Source organism: Mya arenaria, chromosome 11 (assembly GCF_026914265.1).
Source record: "Mya arenaria isolate MELC-2E11 chromosome 11, ASM2691426v1".
NCBI lineage: Eukaryota > Metazoa > Mollusca > Bivalvia > Myida > Myidae > Mya > Mya arenaria.
In genome coordinates, this window is record NC_069132.1 from 17804481 (window position 1) to 17826587 (window position 22107).

The following is a 22107-nucleotide window of genomic DNA, read 5'->3' on the forward strand; positions in this document are numbered from 1 at the left end:
GGACCATGTGGTGGCTAGTCCCTTTAATGTTTAGGCCTAAGAATAGAATGTTACATTTTACCATATATTACTATGAAACATGTTTTACACAGAACTGAATGATACAATGATAATAAAAAAATACATATATAAATTGCTTATATGAAATGAATACAATTTAAACACACATTATACGATCACAATATAATGCATTTTGAAAAAATGTAGATTTCAAGTAATAACAGCACAGGATAAAGCTTCTGGTGGCCCATTTTATTGCATTTGAAAAAAAAGAACAACGAACAAAGACTCTTTAAATAAGAACACACATAAAATAAGTTTCTATATAACAAATCTATTAATTTCTCTGATACATGCATGTTCCTGCTATTGCCTCATAAACTCTTTATTTCCATCCAATGGCCATCCAAGTACACCAATGCCAGGCTACTGATGTAATAAAACCAGTCAACAAAAGTAGTTAAAGGTTAAATAATACATTTTTAGAGTGTTGGGCCTTGCAACACATTCAGGTGTTGTATCATTGGTAACATGATTGTTATCCAAGTTTCATGTAAATATTTTGATCATTATTTTTATTTTATAAAAATGTTTTTTCTTAAAATTAAAGTTCTTGCATGTATCCTAAAGTGAGATAACACAACTCACAATATAAAGGATTTGTTTCCTTTTATAAACAGACTAGTTTAGGGTATATCAGATTAAAAAAATATTTCTATAATTTGGGGGTTCCAACAGATGATAAATGACAATCCTAAAAAATGGCTGGGGGTATGTCTGAGTATGAGGGATTCATTCCCAAAGCAGGGTAAAGAGGCTAAGACAGCTTTTTAGAATGTTTCCAAAGTCATTCATATTCATTTCAAGGTACTTCATACTGTTTTTGATGCAAATGTCCAAGCAAGAACAATCTACAATGGTCTAAATTTAAAAGCTTGCAATCCTGATTTCAGGATTTAACCTTTTCCTGAACTTTAACCCTCTGATGATTGCTCTAGCAATACGTAACAGTTTTACAATGGACATTTCCTGTCACGTTTCACCTTCCTGATTTTGCAGGGAGATCTGTAGCGAGAGTTGTCTATCAAATTCGTCCACAAAATCGGGGTTCACCTCCCTCAGTTTGATCAAGAAAGTGTTCTTGTCAGCATGTGACCAAGTGTCAAACCACTGTTTAAATAGTTTGATCTGACACTTGAAGATGTTGGGAGGTTTGTCCTGTACGTTCATTGTCTGGAGAGAGTCGAACAGCGAGTCAAGGTGACACGGGATCGCTTTGTCCAGCAGCTCTTTGAGAAAGTCCCGCTGCTGCAGGTGCGACCATTCTGGAAAATTAAAAATGTAAATCATTTTGTTTTAGCTGATATGGCTAAGTGTCATATTAAGCAAAATATTTTTGTATGTTATTCTACAGTTAGTGTACAGATATTCGAGAGCTTACATTCGCATTCTTGATAGCCTCTAAAAAACCAAGATAGTAATCTACCAAACCTTGTGGGTATATGTAGGTTCACACACATTTTGATTTGGTGTGTTGTATTAATATTATGAGATTTAAGTATTGAAAGACTTCTCTGACTACTTCAATGATGATGAAAAACATACTGTTTAATATACCAGTATATATATGGGAAAGTCATGCCAAAGCTATGTTTTCAAAACTTGACATTTATGATTTCTGTAAAACAATACCTGAAAACCAGTGAACAACACACTGTATTTCTTTTTCTGTTGGTGTGAAGGACATCACAATAAACCATTGACCATAACAAGTTTGCACAAGAGACCTGAATAAAAATTAAAAAGGCTAATTAAATAAGAAATGACAATGAACTAAAGATGTAGGCATTTTGTGAGATAACTAATTAAATAAAAAAAAACAAAGAATTATTATCATTATGTATCTATAATGACCATCATATCATAAACATGTATATATAACAAAAATTAATAACAAATCATAACCGTTACATAATTTATGCACCAGTCAATTGTAACCACGGCCCCCCCAGGTCCGGGGGTATACCGGGGATAGCCGGGAAAAAAGGGCCGTGTTTTTACTTTCCAGGTGCCCCCGCAGGGCCGGGTGACCGCCGTGGTTTTGTCATAGCCAAATTTAGCGGAGATTGGGCCTTATATAGAGTCTCTGGGGTGAGGGGGCATTTGGCCGGGGTTTAACCATCAGTTTGTCCCCGCAGGGCGGGGATTTTGCCCGGGGTTGGCTGGACCGAAAGTCAAGGTCCCGGCTATTCCACGGACCTGGGGGGGGGGGGGGGCGTGGTTACAATTGACTAGTGCATTAGAGTCATTGCATGCTTATTCATTTTGCCACCATCATTTAAATGTATAAATACTTTTTGCATGGTGTGGTCCAACAGACGTAACCAGATTAACAGCTAGTCAACATACACATCAACATAGTGTTAAAACCTACTATATAGCTACAGATAGTGTCTTTTTGACAATTAAAACAAATATCAAAATGTATCAAAATGTTTCCCTAATGCTTAAGGCAATGGGTGCAAAAGACTCGTTGACGGCCATTTGGGTGGACAAATTTCTATGGCAAAATCCATGGCCACCTTTCAGCCTTATAACAAATGTACAAGTTAAATGTACCAGAGTTGCATTCTATGTCAGTGGTATGAGTGCACCAAGGCACCTGCAAAGACCACTAGCAGATCGGGGGGGGGGGGGGGGGGGGGCTATCCCAGGTATACCCTGGGACCTGACAATTGACTGGTGCATAATATTACCTATGTTTTCCTGTTTCTATTTATATCAGTAAATGTACATGTAAACCACTATTGACTAGGAGTAGGAACATGTAATAGACTAATACCAAACATTTTATTATACATGTACATAGGTCTCTAACGGTCCGCTGTAGGCGGATGTGCGTTCATAATATTCCGTATAAAACGGAAGTACGTTCGTAGTACGTATGTTAACTTGGTAATATGCAAATTAGCAAAGCCGGGGATCTGTAAGAATAGAGAAGTTAGTGTATATAAAGACCAGTGGACCTCTTCAGGGTCGAGCATGCTTTTCCATGAAGGGATCTGCTGGTGTTTGTTTGGCTCGCACGTTACAAATGGTGGCAGCGGTGGGATAATGACAACTGCCAGAACGGAGTTGCCTTACCCATAACTTAAGATTCCCAGTCTAAGACTCGGGACGAATCTTCTTGGAGGGGAAAGTAATGTAACGGTCCGCTGTAGGCGGATGTGCGTTCATAATATTCCGTATAAAACGGAAGTACGTTCGTAGTACGTATGTTTACTTGGTAATATGCAAATTAGCAAAGCCCGGGATCTGTAAGAATAGAGAAGTTAGTGTATATAAAGACAAGTGGACCCCTTCAGGGTCGAGCATGCTTTTCCCTGAAGGGATCTGTTGCCAGTGTTGGTGTTTCATTGACGTCGCACGTTACAGACCTGTCCTCGTTTATATTCAATGATTGTAATGAGAAAGCTTTTAATAGGCCAATATATTTGAAACAGTGAGCTATAAAATCAGTTAGAACAAAAGCCAAAACAACCATTATTGAATTAAAACTAAAAAAAACTTACGCAGGTTTGAACAAAAATGAAATAAAAGAGCTAATGTGGCGGACAACAGTTCCTAAAGAAAACTGTTGAGTATTGTCTGCTACCTTCGAAATGGCAGAACGTGGGACAGTCACAAAACGTTCTCGTCTCGGTAAAAATAAGAAAAAGGCGTGGAGAAAAGTTGATATTAATGATGTAGAGGAAGCTTTAGAAGACGAGAGACTACAGGAAAGAACCGGGTATGTGTCAATCCTTTAACCTTTTGTTCTCTTGAAAGTTGATTATTACTTCGGATACTCGAAACATTTCGGATAACAAACGAGTTAAAGCCCTTTCACTAATGTATGCATATACAAATGTAGAGTGTTCGAAACCTTACAAATTGTCAGTTTTAAAAAATCTTTATCTTAAATGAAAAAGTGGCAAATGAGAAATGCATGTGAACTGTGATTTGCTATTCCATGACTTTTCAGACTCGCGCGTACTGTAGTTTACCCCTAACAAGTATAAACCATTCTAAGCCATCACAATATTTTAATCATATATGCTTTTATCAGTATCTTTCGATTACATGTTTGTGTAATAATTGTTTTATCAAAAAAATAGATATTTTATGGAAATAAAAGTATACATTAAAAAACAATTATGTCATTTATTTGTATCACTATTTTTAGTTTTTTTACATGTAATGTATGAGCTAATAAATATGGAATGGATTTTTTCTTTTGAAAGTGACTTTTGATAAGTTATTTCTCTAAAGTTGCATTAAATAGTGAAGAATTTCTAAATCTATGATTAACACTGTTTTCTAGCTAATATGTAAGGGTTCATGTGTGCTTGACCATGAATAATAGATGTATGGAAGTATTGCCATATTAAAATCATAAAAAAAACATATTGACTGTACTTGGTGCATTGGCCAATCGAGACCCTCAATGTAATTTCAAGTGTTTATTTTTGCATTACTTATGCCAAGGGTGAACCACAATATATGCTGACCTTCACTGTAACACTTTCTCTAGGACAGAATCAATGCTGTGAAAATCATTTTTAAATGCAAAGGATATGCCATTGCAATTAATTATTTCTGTACTCAAATGTGTTTCCATTTGTGTTGTAGAGGACTGCTTGAGAAGAAGGAAGATGCTTCTTTGTTTTATGTGGATAAGAGTGTGTCACTGCTGGATGTTGGTAAGATCATGTTATTTAATTTGAATGATATTCTTGATAATAAATATGTATATTAGCTTGTCTTTTGGTTTTACGGCCCTTCCTGACCTGGTCACGTACAGATTGTGATTGATACATGGAGAGGAAGTACTGCCAATTAGAGGGCTTTCCGAATCTTTGATGTCAGACTGGGTGGGTGTTTGACCAAAAGGCATTTCCTGTATTTCTGGCTCTGAAAATTGACCATGGCAGGGCTCATTGGTCTTCAATAGATCCCGCCTATTTCGTGTGCACATAGACCCATCTGGGCACTGACCAGTGTATGATCTTAAATTTAACTTGTCAACTACAGTGGCTGGTCTCCAAGTTTTATTTAATTGTTGGATCATTGTATTTTCTCCATATGTTAAGGGCTCTAGTGACCTTGCTTGTCTGTCATAATATTTCTTCCCCTTCTGTTTGTTATCTTGAATACCCTGCCTGACTATATTAGGAGATATCACCTTGGGCATCAGATTTTCGTTAGATGTTGGGAGGATAGAGCGCAATTGTCTGGCCATGTTTAACTGCGCAGGGCAATACCCTGACTCAAGAGGGGTGGTCCGGTATTCTAATATGCCAATAAAAGGATCACGCCCAGCTTCCTTAGCCTTTGTAAGGAGTTTCTTACAAACTGACACATATTTCTCACCTAGACCATTTGACTGACTGTGATAGGGACTAATTGTCTGGTGATTGAAGTCCCATTCTTTTGCAAAATCAGCGAACTCCTGAGAGATATAACAGGGACCACCATCAGATATAACCTTCTCACTAATTCCCCATCTGGCCATTATGCCTTTCATTCTGTTTATGACCGTGGTGCTTTTCATATTGGGCAATTCCTTGACCTCAAAATACCTGCTATAGTAATCCACTATCAGAAGATAGTTCCTGTTTTCCCAGGTGAATAGATCAGTGCCTATAATTTGCCATGGATAATCAGGAATCTCAAGGGGAATTAATGGCTCCTTTGGGTTTGAGTTTCTGTGTTTTAAACAGGTGTTGCATTTTAACACAAGATTGGTAATATCGGCCGATATTCCTGGCCAAAACATAACATCCCGGGCCCTTCTGAGACATTTCTCAACTCCCATGTGACCTGTGTGAATGAGTTCAAGCATCTGAGACTGCATTGATTTGGGGATGATTATTTTATTTCCTTTCATGACTAACCCATCAATAGTAGTTAACTCATCACGGAAATTCCAGAAGGGCATTATCTGGGACGGACACATTTTTCTAGAGGTTGGCCAACCTTGAAGTATAGTCTGTTTCAACAATACTAAAGTCTCACCTTGACTTGTTTTGTCCTTCAATTCATTCAATTTTCTGTCAGATACAGGTAAATGAGACATAACCATAAATTATGTACCTGCATGTCCATGCCTTGTGACAATTCAGGGAACGTTTCATTTAGAAAGTTCCTGCTCAGTGTGTCTGCAACTGGTACTTGTTTGGATGGATAATGTTTGATGTCAAGATCATATTTCTGTAGCTGTAGTAGCATACACTGCAATCGTGCAGCAGCTGTGTTTATTGATTTTTTTGAAAATAGAAACTAACGGCAAATGATCAGTTTGCACGTTGACTTTGTGACCATAAACAAAATGGTGGAACCGCTTGCAGCCGAACAAAATAGCAAACATTTCCTTCTCAATTTGTGCGTAATTGACCTCAGTTTGTGTGAGTGATTTTGATGCATATGCAAGTGGCTTCCCGTCTTGCATTATTGTTGCTCCGAGACCAAACTTGGAGGCATCAACTTGCAATGTTAATGGCTTGCTTTTGTCATAATAGGATGACCTGATTCGGGTCTGTGATGATTTGTTTCATTTTGTCAAATGCATCACTTTGTGCAGTTTCCCAACAGAATTCAACTTCTTTAGACAGTAATTGTCTCAGAGGGGCTGTTACATCTGCCAAGTTTGGGGCAAATCTAGACAGATAGTTTACCATACCTAATATGGTTTCAAGTTCTGATTTATTTTTGGGTGGCTTCATTTTCTGTATAGCCTCTGTCTTTGAGGTTGATTTTTTCAAACCTTCTGATGTGAGAAGGTGACCAAAGTAGTCTACTTCTGATACCCCGACCTCGAGTTTGGTTTCGTTAAAACGAATTCCTTCATCATGAGACCTCTTTAGGACTGCTCTAAGATTGGAGTCATGTTCCTTTCTAGATGACCCATACACTAGTATGTCATCCGCGATGACAGCTACGCCACTAAGACCTTCAAGACAAGCATCAATCTTGACTTCAGACCAAAGGGAACTCGGACATATCGGTACATTCCATATAAGGTGTTAAAACATGTAAGGAACGATGACTCTCTCTCAAGTTTCAATGCCCAATAACCACTCCTAGCATCAAGCTTTGTGAAGTACTTTGCGCCTGAAAGCTGAGGCAATATATCATCCAGAGTTCGTAAAGGGTAATGTGGACGTTGAATGGCCTTATTCAAGTCACGCGGATCCAGACATATACAAATTTTGCCATTCGCTTTTTCGGCAATGACCATTGAACTAACCCAGTCAGTGGGTTCATTGACCTTTTCGATGACACCTAATGACTCCATGCGGAGTAACTCATCCTTGACTTTTTCTTGTAATGCTATAGGGACCTTTCTTGGGGGATGCACCACAGGCTGGACAGTGTGATCAATGTGAATCTTGCATTCACCGACTAGCAGACCAATGCCATCAAACACTTCCTTGTATTCCTTTAATACCATGTCCTTACCTTTAATACCATGTCCTTAGTGAGGGGGTTGACCTGGGAATCTGACATAACTGTGTATGTGAGATTTATGAGTTCAAAGTCAAGGGATGATTGAAGACTTAGCAAAGGACTTGAATGTGTGTCAACTACGTGAAAGTAAACATCCTTTCTTTGGCCAGTTCCAGGATGATTACACCTTAAAGTAATGCATCCCTTTACATTTAACATGCTTCCGTCATAGGCTGAAAGCTTTGAATATGAAGCTTCCAGAACTGACTTTACGCCTATGTCTCTAAAGGTTTTGTATGGCAATATATTCACTTGACTACCAATATCAATCTTGAACTGTACGGACAAATTGGAAGGACCTACCTTGAACTCTGCAAACACCTGCCCATTCCTAACAGTGGACTCCACATTGTCAATCACTAAATCCTTGAAATCGTGAGTACAAGAATTGTCATTGTCAATAACTTCATTTACACTTCTACACACTGATGCAAAGTGGTTCCATTTTTGACATTGTTTTCCCTTTGCGGGACACTGGTGTTGACGTTGGTGTTTCCGCCCACAATTTTGGCAAGTCCGGGTAACGTCTTCTCCCAAAGTGACGCGCTGTTGTCTTCTCTTCTCCAACTGGCCTGAGGAATTGTGACCAGGCTGGCCTGAGGTGTTATGACCAGTAACCCTTCTTGAATGAACCACATTAATGGCTGCTCCTTGCGATGGTGCCTGCATTTCCCGCAGTTGTGCTTGAGCATATTCAAAGCTTTGACATATTTGAATAGCCTTGCTCATGGTCAAATTTTCTCCCATATTAATGAGTTTTTCTCGGATTTTTTGTGATAATATTCCAAACACAATCCTATCCCTGATCATGTCTTCACTGTCCTCATAATTGCAATCCTTCACCATTACTCTCAATTTGGTCAAGAATTCTTCAAAAGAAAGTTCTCCCTGTGTCATATTGTTGAAACGATACCGTGCAAAAACGGGGTTGATCGTTGGCTGTAGGGGTTTTGTAATCGCTTCACAAATTGCTGACAAATGTTCTGTGTCGGACGCTGACAGTTCTAGTGTTTTGTACAGGTCCCAACCCTTTTCACCCATCCAAAGTTGCAAATAGGTGATCAATGTGTACATCCTCATCATGCCCTTTAAGTGGACCCTTAAAAATAAGCTCACAGTGCTCTGTGAACTTCTTCCAAGCTTCCGGAAGATTTAAGCTATTCCAATCCATGCACGGTGTTGGAACACCACTTAACTCCATTCTCACAGTGAACAGTTTATTAGATGCTTAAGCTATTAATTAACGATCCAATGTTAAAAATAATCCACATTTAATACTATATGAGCGATGAGTTCTTTTCTGACACCATGTTATGTTATGAAGAACGACTGCATGTGTTCTAACTATTTATTATTGATACATATGATATTGGTGAGGATGGTACAGCTCTGACTGCTAGAGATAAACTGACCGCCTGTGTTGGCTGGCTGGCCTTATCATACCAGGTGAACTATAAATGGAGGGAGGAATTAATTCATTGCCGTATAATGTTACATTTTGTTTTGAAGAAAAAGAATCGGGGTTATTGGGATAGCCTTGGTGTTGTTTGCAGTGTAGTTGTCATTGTGATTATAGTGCAAAAAACAATACTTTGGCCATAACTAAAATTACATTCAAGATATTTAAATGAAACCTGGTGCATATGTTGTCAGAGACAAAGAGGATCTGTCAAGAGTCGTCATATAATAAACAATTTCATTCAAAGAGTTCAGGAAATTGGTTAGTAAGCTTGTCTTTTGCAAGCTTACTAACTTTTTTTCCTGACAAGTTGAATAAATTTGTGTGTTATAATATGATGACAAGTGTCTGATTCTTTTTATCTCATGCTTTTTTTTACAGTAAAAATATCAAAAAAGACCTACTTGTTTACCTGTGCTGATGATGAGCAAAACCCACAAACTGACAAAGCAATGCCATGTCCTGTGCTACATGCATGGCAGAGTTTTGCCACTTGTTTATGTGAAAGAAAAACACATAATAGAACCGCATGTGCTTTATATCATTGGTACTTTTCTTTTCACTCCTCTGTTTGAGGTAATTTCTATAAAAAAAGGTTTCTTTCACTTTATTTCAATTTTTATTTCTATTTGTACTTTCAGAGTCCTTTTTGCATAGCATTGAAATGTGTTGGAATTGGAATTTTTAAATAATAACATTTTTTTATTCACTTTCAGATAAGCCAAAACAGTCTAACAAACGCAAAGCTCAAGAAAAGCTGAAAGAAATAGAAGTTGCATTACAGCCACCACCCCCAAAAAGGTCAGAGATTGGCATAGCTCTTCTTTATTTGTTATTTGTATTTGTATTATATATTTGTTAATAAATAAGTGATTTCATATTGGCCCTGTTATTTGTCCAAGCGCAACAAATTTTTGGCCAGAAAAGATAATTCCTTTTATTCAGAGTTTCTTTATATCCAGAGTACTTTATATTTATATTTTTTAGGAAAATCGGGCCAAAAATATTTGTTTTATATCCAGAGTTTGGTTATATGGGAAATTTACTGTATATAAGTTTTCACTGTGGGTTATAAGTATTGTCTACAGTAAACTTTCACAGTGTTCCCAGGCTGTTAAGATCAAACTACTTTAAGCATATGTAAGGGTACCAAGTTAACTGTGGTATCATCATTCCCATTTCACTCTCAGGAAGGACAAGCGTGCTCGTGCTGTGATTGACCGGGAGCGGAGTGGACAGCCTACACTGACCCAGAAAGACTCAATAGAGAAGAGGAGGGCAGCCAAGCAACAGAGTTATGCACGCACCAGAAACCGGGTGAAAATGCCGATCGCTGATGTTGATATCTGGGCAGGTACTGTATAAGATATTAATAAAATATGTTTTCATTGCTCTTTCACTAGTTCAATTACAATTAAAGGCAGGTTGATGCAAAAAAACATATTTTTTTTATGCATTATCATGTGCTACTCATATGCCTTTAATGATCAAAACAAAAAAGCATATGATTTGTATAGAGATAAAAAACATTAGCAATATGTTGCCTCTTTTTTAACTGGGGAATCTGTGGTCACGTAGCTATTGATTAAACAAAAAGAATTGAACACAAATCCTATGCTTTTTTGTTTACAATCATTTAAGTAAAAAATACATTAAAAATATAAAAAAATGCATGATCCTACATGTGCCTTTAAGGCATTCTGGTGTGTAAGTTTAAGGAATGTTCTTATTAAAAACATTTATTTATGTTAAGTTGTCCGTCTAATAACAGATTCTCGTCCAGATCATAATTGCATAATTGAAATTCATCTATTATTTCATAATACTAATTGTTCTTTAGCAGAGCAGCTAACTGACAGTAAACCAGATGATGACCACTTTCTCACAGTTACCAAAAAAAAGAGAGTAAAGGTAATTTTGTTTAAAAAAAACAACATACATTGTTTAGTTGCCTAGTTTTCCTGTGGTTTCATTAAAGAAATAACAAGTGATATTAATGTTTTTTTTTCTTTAAGCTTGTTTGTTTTTCAAAGAAAAAAGTTGAATTATAATCATAATGTTTGAGTACACATGTGACCAGTGAGTGTTTTGACAAAACACAGACAATACACAGGTGTAGCAAGGCCCATAACTCTGGCTATAGACAAGTTGTGCCCTAGATCCATTGAGAAAAACAAAAAAGCTTTCGCAAGCTTATAGTTAAATGAACTACTTGTATGTAAGTAGAATTTACAAAAATATGTCCATTTGTGTCTTATTATTTCAACAACTATTATTCCTGTAAGACTGCCAAACAAGGTGATTATTACTAAAAAAAAAATTTAATTACATTGCATGACTTATGCGTGTTTTGTTTTTATACTTAAAAAAATACAAATAAAAAATAAAGTCAGTACAGATTTTGAAATGGAAATGGAAATAACACAAATTATATCAAGATATGACTCGATTTTACATATATATATATATATATATATATATAAATATTAATATAATTTTCCCTCACTGTTGTGTAGGCCCCTGCACGCCTGACAAAGTCGGTGTCAGATGTGCCAGCAGTGGAGACCCCCCACCCTGGGGCTTCCTACAACCCAGCGTTCGATGAATATCAGGTGGGTATGAGAACAACACTGAAGTAGCGAATAAAAGAAACATGTTTTGTTATTGTACACAAAATTGAAGTTTTCTCAAAGAATAGCTTTTTCTAATTTAAAAAAATGATATGACAGATCAATGATCAGGATTTTGTGACATTTGCTTTCTGTGGAATAGCTTCTCTTAAATATGTTTTATTAAATTTTGGAAGCGAATATGTTTATTCATAAATATTAATGTCCATTGAATTTGATAAAATACAAGTACTGTAATAACTTATCTTTATGGTTGCAAATTTATATGAAAATATAACTTTCCTCCTGTGTTTCACCCCCATCATTTGATTACCATGTTTATCTGCAGGCTCTCCTGAAGAAGGCCAACAGTCGCGAGATGGGACGGCAACGGGATGAGGAACGAATAAAACGAGCCCTTGATGAGAAATTCCCTGACGCAAGTGAGGCACCAACAGAGGTAGGCAGAGTTAGATGTAGAACATATGTTTCATATTGTATAGATTTTTCAAGTTGTTTTAATCATGTGACAGGGAGTCTGAAGCTAGCGTTAGAACTGTATTATTTTGTATGATGGTGAGTATCACATCCCAATTATTTCATGTTGTGTCACTGGCACTGTACAACCATATAGATTACAAGTTAGGTTCCACTCGATGTCTGAATATAGATTACCAGTTAGGTTTCACTGGATGTCTGAATATAGATTACCAGTTAGGTTTCACTCGATGTCTGAATATAGATTACCAGTTAGGTTTCACTCGATGTCTGAATATAGATTACAAGTTAGGTTTCACTCGATGTCTGCATGTAGATAACAAGTTAGGTTCCACTCGATGTCTGAATATAGATTACCAGTTAGGTTTCACTGGATGTCTGAATATAGATTACCAGTTAGGTTTCACTCGATGTCTGCATGTAGATTACCAGTTAGGTTTCACTCGATGTCTGCATGTAGATTATCAGTTAGATTTCACTCGATGTCTGCATATAGATTACCAGTTAGGTTTCACTCAATGTAAAGATATAGATTTCCAGTTTGTTTCACTCGATGTCTGCATGTAGATTACCAGTAAGGTTTCACTTGATGTCTGCATGTAGATTACCAGTTAGGTTTCACTTGATGTCTGCATGTAGATTACCAGTTAGGTTTCACTCGATGTCTGCATATAGATTACCAGTTAGGTTTCACTCGATGTCTGCATGTAGATTACCAGTTAGGTTTCACTCGATGTCTGCATGTAGATTATCAGTTAGATTTCACTCGATGTCTGCATGTAGATTACCAGTTAGGTTTCACTTTATGTCTGCATACATGTAGGTTACCTGTTATGTTTTACTCAATGTCTGCATGTAGATTACCAGTTAGGTTTCACTCAATGTAAAGATATAGATTTCCAGTTTGTTTCACTTGATGTCTCCATATAGATTACCAGTTAGGTTTCACTTGATGTCTGCATATAGATAACCAGTTAGGTTTCACTTGATGTCTGCATGTAGATTACCAGTTAGGCTTCACCGGATGTCTGCATATAGTTTGCCATCACCCGATGTCTGCATGCAGATTACCAGTTAGGCCTCACCCAATGTCTGCATGTAGATTGCCAGTTAGGCTTCTGATGTCTGCATCTAGATTGCCAGTTAGAGTTCACCCGATGTCTGCATGTAAATTGCCAGTTAGGCTTCACTCGATGTCTGCATGTAGATTGCCTTTTAGGCCTCAACTGATGTCTGCATGTAGATTATCAGTCAGGCTTAACCTGATGTTTGCATGTAGGTTGCCTTTAAGGCCTCAACCGATGTCTGCATGTAGATGATCAGTTTGGCTTCACCCAAGTCTGCATGTAGATTGCCAGTTAGGATTCATCCGATGTCTATTTGAGTCTCATATTTAGTCCATTATTTGAATGATAAACATATTTCCCCTTCAGGTGACAACTCTCCAGGAGATGTCAGCGGGGCTGTTTGAGGGTGTTGACAGTGATGAGGAGACCCCTGACCCCGATATTTCTAACCTGTCTGTCAACCCACCGATCCGTAGAGAACACAAGAAAGATGAACGACGGAGGAAAAAAGAGAAAGCAAGAAAACAGAAGGTAGTGCTATACATAAAAAATATCTTCTTCTATTTGAGTGTTAATCTGTCTTATTGAATGATCTTCATCTGTATTTTCAAATATTTCATACTCCTAAATCTTTATGGTAGGTTTATTGTTCAGCATTGGACTGTGTTTTCTTTCTTATTTTAGCTCAAAGAAAAGGAAAATCTTAAGGAAAAGAGGAAGAAAGATAACAACATTTTCAGGTAAGAATTTTTTTATTTTAGCAGTACATTTCAATTACAAAGTATGTGCACCAATATGATTGATAGTGTAAGGGTTAGGCTTCAATCTGGTATAACATGTATTATGTATTCGCAGTGTTGCCAGCTAAACAATGATTATGTTTCCTATTACATGACTAGTATGAGCCCTTGTTTTGCAGGTTGAAGTCCATCAAGGCAGAAATACGAAAAGAGACTGAGGAGGCTGGGAAGAAGGCAGAGGAGCGGGCAGAGAAACGAACGCGTGATGGGATGCGGACACGCCGCCTTGCTAAAACAAAGTAAGCCTCTCTGTCTTAATATTACAGAAACATTCAACAGTCAAACTTTTGCAATAGTGTTTTGACTGCTTCTTATTTTCAGACCTGTCAGCTTCTGTACATGTACTTGTATCTGTAAGGATGTTATCCATTATTAGTTTACACACTTTGACATGAAATCAGCTGCATTCACACCATTGGTTGAAGTTTTGGCAATTTCTGATTATATTCAAACACACCATGAAATATAAGATGTGACACACTCTGTAGTATTAACCACAATGAATGGAGCATGTGTTTGCAGGTTTGAGGAGCCGGATATGGAGGTGAAGTTGAGTGACGAGCTGGTGGGATCTCTCCGCGAACTGCGGGTAGGTCAGACAGTCTGGCATGTAAACAATCATGTACATTCATGACCTGTATTGCATGATACATTGTACAATGGTTTATAAGTGTGGTTCCAGTTTTCAGCTCATCTGTTATTCAAAGAAAAGATCAAGGTGTCATAGCTTAGTGTTGTTGTCATTGTCTGCTTTGTCAGCGTCAGGGTGTTCAAATACTTTAACCTTTTCTGAAACCATTCATGATATTCAAATGAAAATAAATGTACATATTGCATGAGACAATAAACACATTCGTATGAAGGCCAATAACTATTGCTGCATCCATTGTTTAGTTATGTCCCTTGATAAGTTAAAGAAGTCATGCAAGACTATGACATAGCCATAACTTATTAACTGCTCAAGTTATTCATATGGAAATTAGTACACAAGTTACTAGTTATAACATGTACACGTATAGTGAAACATATACAGTAAAACTGGGATCGCTCGAGGACGCCGGGGACCGAGCCAAAACCTCGAGGGAATCGATGTTTCGAACGACCCGAATTTCAATTTTCCAGTCTGTTATGAAATATCTTTCAGTGCATTTTAAGTTTGAAGTCGTCAAACCGACTGTTTACTAAGACACCGATTATGTGTTGCGTTGTCGAAATCGCTGATATGTTTAAAGGCTGTCGTATACTAGATGTATACTAAATGTAAAAGAAATATCAATAAATGAATAAATGGAAATGTTTATTTTTACAGAATTGCCCTATTGCAAAGCAAGAAGGAATTCTTTTCAGAAATTCGGATGTTGAATCGATATAGAAGTGTTAATTCATATTTTTATTACTCATTTACATTTCTCACAATTAACTTCTCATAATTATCTTCTCAAATGCCCTTATCAACTACTGTCCTGCGTAAACAGTGATAAACGGTTTTTCACATCTTATCAAATTGCCTTTTAAAACTGTCATTGCAATTTTTACAACTTGGGGAAAAAACACCTACCAATTGTTTGTGTGTTTTGGAACATGCATTCGGGGAAAAATTTGAAGTTATGACCTTGAGGGAGCCATAAGGTTTTGTGCAAGGCTTGTGTACTTTGGACCGACTGTTTTTTGCTCGACTCCTCGACATATTTAGGTTTCAATGCAGCGTAGATGTATTTTGCCGTATATGAAAATAGATGGAAAATAGTTGGGGGCCAAGCTCCGACCTCGAGGGACTGCTGGTTCTCGAATAACCGCTTGTTCGAACTACTGCAGCTTTACTGTAACTGAAACTGATAATTAATATTCAAGAAATGCACCTTCATAGATAAAAAAAGTCATTCAAATGCTAAATTGATCACAACTTAATAACCCTACAAGGTATTGACATGGTTCTTGGTAGACCTATTGTCCCTGTATAAATGTACATGTGTTGCAAGGCTTCATTAATCGTTGAGTTATCCTCCTTTTTGGACTCAAAAACAACAGAGAAGTCTAATAATTCCTTTGGTGGCGTTTGTCTTTTCAGAATGCTTAGGGAAACAAAAGTAGAAACACCATTGTCACAACTTCATAATCATATAATTTTAGAAAAAACATCTTTATTCTAAATTATTTGGTTTTACCTATATGAAGTACCACGAAAAGTACATCAGTATTGGACCAAATATCGCATTTGGGTGGTACCTAATACCTTAGGCAAACATGAGATCTCCTGTTGTTATATTTCAGCCAGAGGGTCACTTGCTGATCGACAGGTTCCAAAGTTTGATGAAGCGGAACAAGCTGGAGCCGCGTGGAGCTCCTGGCAGGTACTGGGTGTTTAGTTTTATATCAGGTTGTAGTGATAATAGGAAGGGATGTGAACAGTTATGTATAAACAGAATTATTGTTTTTTGTTGGAAATATGATTCTTAAATAACACTTCTAATAAGACATATACATCTATTTAGCTTGTCTGCCTCTACTTTCTTCAAAAGCAGAAAGGCTAACGTTGTCATGGCCTTGTTTACTTTGTCATGGTTGTTGTGCCAAAATCCATTCAAGATACTGAAATAAAACTGGTTACACTTGTTGCCAAAGACAATATGTGCAAGAATAGCAAGGGGCATAACTCTGGCTTTAATAGATGAACTTGTTGAATTATGTATCTTTTTTACTAATACAAAAACTGACAAGCGTTGTAATTTGCTTCTCGGCGTACTTGTTGTTGTCTTAATCGTGACTGCATTAGCACCGCGGCGCACTTGTTGTCGTCAAAATCATGACTGCATTAGCACCATGGCGCACTTGATGTTGTCACAATCATGACTGCATAAGCACTGCGGCACACTTGATGTTGTCACAATCATGACTGCATTAGCACCGCGGGGCACTTGTTGTCGTCACAGTCATGACTGCATTAGCACGGTGGCGCACTTGATGTCGTCACAATCATGACTGCATTAGCACGGTGGGGCACTTGTTGTAGTCACAATCATGACTGCATTATCATGGTAGGGCACTTGTTGTCGTCACAATCAAGACTGCATTAGCACCGCGGGGCACTTGTTGTCGTCACAGTCATGACTGCATTAGCACGGTGGCGCACTTGATGTCGTCACAATCATGACTGCATTAGCACGGTGGGGCACTTGTTGTCGTCACAATCATGACTGCATTATCATGGTGGGGCACTTGTTGTCGTCACAATCAAGACTGCATTAGCAGGGCGGCGCACTTGTTGTCATCATAAACATGACTGCATTAGCACCGCGGTCTTGTCGTCATAATAATGACTGCATTAGCAGGGCTGCGCACTTGTTATCACCATAATCATGACAACATTAGTTCAATTAGATTTCATCAGACATTGCAGTCTTGTAAATTTATGTTTTTCAGAAAGCAGAAGCGAAAGTACAAACCTAAAGTGTTTGAGAAGAAATCTCACAAGGATGTTAAGTAAGTTTAATATTTTTCTCTGCTGTACAATAGAGACATCAGAACACAATTATGTTTTTTCATTTGTTCAAACTGATGACTTGTGTCTTTGATCTGTTGTTGCTTTTTTGAAAAAAAATTTGGGAGTCAAGTAGGTGGTTTTGGCATAACAAGTTAGCATTGAAATGTAGGTAGCTTATGTGAAAACTAAGCTTGGGATGGCTTGTTGGGTCGTAGCATCAAGTTGAAGGTAGCTGCTATTAACAATAGAACAATAGATCTATGATTTCTACTCAAGTACTTAAATTGTAAATAATTTAGCATTAAAACTCTGTATATATTCAAGCTTATGTGATGATATACATTACATTTGAAGTTAATGGAATCAAGCTCAAGGTGGCTGTAAGGTAGAAAATGATTTAAGCTAAATAGCCTTTGTTAGAATTGTATGGTGGTGAAATATATTGTGTATTAAACTTTGTAACTTAATTTCTGGGGGGTCAGTATGCTGATAGTCGAAATAGCCGTTACCATTACTCAAACAAAATGTTTTCTGTTTGAAATGAAACTTTTAACAGCAATTTCATATGAAGTTGTACTTTTAGGATAATATAACATGTTGTAGATAGTATTTGGGGTCACTGCTTGTATTGAATGTGCCGTATGTACTGATTGCACTTATTAAACACCTGGTTTTGTTGCATTGCAGCATTTCTGGTTTAAATAATACAGTTATTTGTATAAACAAGTGATTTCAATACTTTATCCAAAAAATAAATTAGTATGAATTTGTCAGTATGGTTGGCTTCTTTTTTCAGGTGACCAGACTGTCTACGCTGTCTTCTGTATTGTTGCTGTTTGTGTATAATAAATGATAAAAGAAAATAAACAGTTATTTCAGTTTTGGTTCAATCTGTTCATCTTACCATTTTCCTTATCCTCCCTATGAAATTAAAGGATATTGATGGCATTTAAGAAATACATTCTACTCATACATTCTACTCATCAGAATCTATTGTGTAGTAATGCCTGTATAGGCCCTTCATTATGGACCGATTCCTGTTAAGGTCACTGCTAGCTCCAGGGTATGAGCCCTGCATTGTAGACAAAGTCGGTCAAGGCCACTGCTAGATCCAGGGTATGAGCCCTGCATTGTAGAAAGTCAGTGAAGGTCACTGCTAGGTCCAGGGTATGAGCCCTGCATTGTAGACAGTCGGTGAAGGTCACTGCTAGGTCCAGGGTATGAGCCCTGCATTGTAGACAAAGTCGGTCAAGGCCACTGCTCGGTCCAGAGTATGAGCCCTGCATTGTAGACAGTCAGTCAAGGCCACTGCTAGGTCCAGGGTATGAGCCCTGCATTGTAGACTAAGTCGATCAAGGCCACTACTAGGTCCAGGGTATGTGCCCTTCATGGTAGACAAAGTCGGTCAAGGCCACTGCTAGATCCAGGGTATGAGCCCTGCATTGTAGAAAGTCAGTGAAGGCCACTGCAAGGTCCAGGGTATGAGCCCTGCATTGTAGACTAAGTCGATCAAGGCCACTACTAGGTCCAGGGTATGTGCCCTTCATGGTAGACAGTCAAGGCCACTGCTAGGTCCAGGGTATGAGCCCTGCATTGTAGACAGTCGGTCAAGGCCACTGCTAGGTCAAGGGTATGTGCCCTGCATTGTAGACTAAATCGATCAAGGCCACTACTAGGTCCAGGGTATGTGCCCTTCATGGTAGACAGTCAAGGCCACTGCTAGGTCCAGGGTATGAGCCCTGCATTGTAGACTAAATCGATCAAGGCCACTACTAGGTCCAGGGTATGTGCCCTTCATGGTAGACAAAGTCGGTCAAGGCCACTGCTAGATCCAGGGTATGAGCCCTGCATTGTAGAAAGTCAGTGAAGGCCACTGCAAGGTCCACGGTATGAGCCCTGCATTGTAGACAAAGTCAGTCAAGGTCACTGCAAAGTCCAGGGTATGAGCCCTGCATTGTAGACAGTCAGTCAAGGCCACTGCTAGATCCAGGGTATGAGCCCTGCATTGTAGACAGTCGGTGAAGGCCACTGCAAGGTCAAGGGTATGAGCCCTGCATTGTAGACTAAGTCGATCAAGGCCACTACTAGGTCCAGGGTATGTGCCCTTCATGGTAGACAAAGTCGGTCAAGGCCACTACAAGGTCCAGGGTATGAGCCCTGCATTGTAGACTAAGTCGATCAAGGCCACTACTAGGTCCAGGGTATGTGCCCTTCATGGTAGACAAAGTCGGTCAAGGCCACTGCTAGATCCAGGGTATGAGCCCTGCATTGTAGAAAGTCAGTGAAGGCCACTGCAAGGTCCAGGGTATGAGCCCTGCATTGTAGACAAAGTCAGTCAAGGTCACTGCAAAGTCCAGGGTATGAGCCCTGCATTGTAGACAAGCAGTCAAGGCCACTGCTAGATCCAGGGTATGAGCCCTGCATTGTAGACAGTCGGTGAAGGCCACTGCAAGGTCAAGGGTATGAGCCCTGCATTGTAGACTAAGTCGATCAAGGCCACTACTAGGTCCAGGGTATGTGCCCTTCATGGTAGACAAAGTCGGTCAAGGCCACTACAAGGTCCAGGGTATGAGCCCTGCATTGTAGACTAAGTCGATCAAGGCCACTACTAGGTCCAGGGTATGTGCCCTTCATGGTAGACAAAGTCGGTCAAGGCCACTGCTAGATCCAGGGTATGAGCCCTGCATTGTAGAAAGTCAGTGAAGGCCACTGCAAGGTCCAGGGTATGAGCCCTGCATTGTAGACAAAGTCAGTCAAGGTCACTGCAAAGTCCAGGGTATGAGCCCTGCATTATAGACAGTCAGTCAAGGCCACTGCTAGATCCAGGGTATGAGCCCTGCATTGTAGACAGTCGGTCAAGGCCACTGCAAGGTCCAGGGTATGAGCCCTGAATTGCAGACAGTCGATCAAGGCCCCTGCTTGGTCCAGAGTATGAGCCATGAATTGTCGACAAAATCGGTCAAGGCCACTGTTAGGTCCAGGGTATGAGCCCTGCATTGTAGACAAAGTCGGTCAAGGCCACTGCTCGGTCCAGAGTATGAGCCCTGCATTGTAGACAGTCAGTCAAGGCCACTGCTAGGTCCAGGGTATGAGCCCTGCATTGTAGACTAAGTCGATCAAGGCCACTACTAGGTCCAGGGTATGTGCCCTTCATGGTAGACAAAGTCGGTCAAGGCCACTGCTAGATCCAGGGTATGAGCCCTGCATTGTAGAAAGTCAGTGAAGGCCACTGCAAGGTCCAGGGTATGAGCCCTGCATTGTAGACAAAGTCAGTCAAGGCCACTGCTAGATCCAGGGTATGAGCCCTGCATTGTAGACAGTCGGTCAAGGCCACTGCAAGGTCCAGGGTATGAGCCCTGAATTGCAGACAGTCGGTCAAGGCCCCTGCTTGGTCCAGAGTATGAGCCATGAATTGTCGACAAAATCGGTCAAGGCCACTGTTAGGTCCAGGGTATGAGCCCTTCATTATGGTACAAATTTGGTCAAGGCTGCTGCTAGGTACAGGGTATTAGCCCTGCATTATGGAACAAGGTCACTGCTAGGTACCAGATGTGAGCTCTGCATTATGGAACATAGTCGGTCAAGGTCACTGCTAGGTCCAAGATATGAGCTCTGCTTTATGGAACCAAGTTGGTCAAGGCCACTGCTTGGTCCCAGATATGAGCTCTGCATTATTGAACAAAGTCGGTCAAGGTCACTGCTAGGTCCAAGTTATGAACTCTGCACTATGGAATGGTAGGTCAAGGTCACTGCTAGGTCCAGGGTATGAGCCCTGCATTGTTGACAAGTCCGTCAAGGCCACTGCAAGGTCCAGTGTATGAGCCCTGCATTATGGAACATTTTAGGTCACTGCTAGGTCCAGGTTATGAGCTCTGTGCTATGGAATGGTAGGTCAAGGTCACAGCTACATGTAGGTCCAGGTTATGAGCTTCGCATTATGAAACTGTCGGTGGGTGCATGTCCTTGGTATGAGTCCTGTATTACGGAATGAAGTTTGTCAATGCTGACAGGTCCAGGGAATGCAGCGAAAAATGCCTAAAACTGGGTTGTGAGGTTTCGAACATATCTCAGCATCCCTGCACTTTCCGCGGCTGGCACCAATTTTGCCATTTAGGGGACGCTATTCGATCACCGCGGTTCCATTCGCCTACAAGGCTATTTTACACTCTGAAATGAAGCGAAAAATGCCTAAAACTTGGGTGTGCGCTTTCGAACATATCTCAGCATCCCTGCACTTTCTGCGGCTGTCACCAATTTTGCCATTTAGGGGACGCCCAAACCTACAAGATGCACCTGCCGGGGTGATCGGGATGATTATTGGGCACCGTTTTCCAACCCCTCACAGTATGACCAAAACGCGACATTTCGTCCTTTTTTCACGTTACCAAAACGAACCCGGTACGGAACTGCGAATCCCGTATTACTCCGGTACCAATATGGCTAGGAGGTTGGTTCTGGTGTTGAAATTTAGGTCTCTCGATTCCCTTCAAGAAGAACCCGTCGGTGCCTGGAATGATATTGGATCGCCGGTTCCATTCACCTACAAGGCTATTTTACACTCTGAAATGAAGCGAAAAAGGCCTAAAACTGGGGTGTGCGCTTTCGAACATATCTCAGCATCCCTGCACTTTCCGCGGCTGTCACC

At 39.5% G+C, this 22107-nt stretch overlaps 2 protein-coding genes across 3 annotated transcripts; one reads left to right on the top strand and one right to left on the bottom strand.

Annotated features, from left to right (window-relative positions):
* Positions 1 to 231: 231 nt before the first annotated feature.
* On the bottom strand, positions 232 to 3615 carry LOC128209776 (uncharacterized protein C14orf119-like). Its single transcript, XM_052913978.1, has 3 exons — positions 3573 to 3615; positions 1693 to 1787; positions 232 to 1325 (listed from the first exon to the last, which is right to left on the bottom strand). The coding sequence occupies exons 2-3, from the start codon at positions 1745 to 1747 to the stop codon at positions 1033 to 1035; spliced, it is 348 nt and encodes a 115-aa protein (XP_052769938.1). The 5' UTR covers positions 1748 to 1787; positions 3573 to 3615; the 3' UTR covers positions 232 to 1032.
* An 11-nt stretch (positions 3616 to 3626) lies between these two features.
* On the top strand, positions 3627 to 18341 carry LOC128209775 (ribosome biogenesis protein NOP53-like). 2 transcript variants are annotated; one of them, XM_052913975.1, is made up of 14 exons: positions 3627 to 3790; positions 4672 to 4742; positions 9724 to 9808; positions 10198 to 10361; positions 10848 to 10918; positions 11524 to 11619; positions 11966 to 12076; positions 13548 to 13712; positions 13866 to 13921; positions 14101 to 14220; positions 14504 to 14570; positions 16253 to 16332; positions 17402 to 17461; positions 18259 to 18341. In XM_052913975.1, the coding sequence occupies exons 1-14, from the start codon at positions 3663 to 3665 to the stop codon at positions 18260 to 18262; spliced, it is 1278 nt and encodes a 425-aa protein (XP_052769935.1). In that variant the 5' UTR covers positions 3627 to 3662; the 3' UTR covers positions 18263 to 18341. The 2 variants fall into 2 exon arrangements, with proteins under 2 accessions (XP_052769935.1, XP_052769936.1); XM_052913976.1 differs by having other exon boundaries at positions 10851 to 10918.
* Positions 18342 to 22107: the final 3766 nt, after the last annotated feature.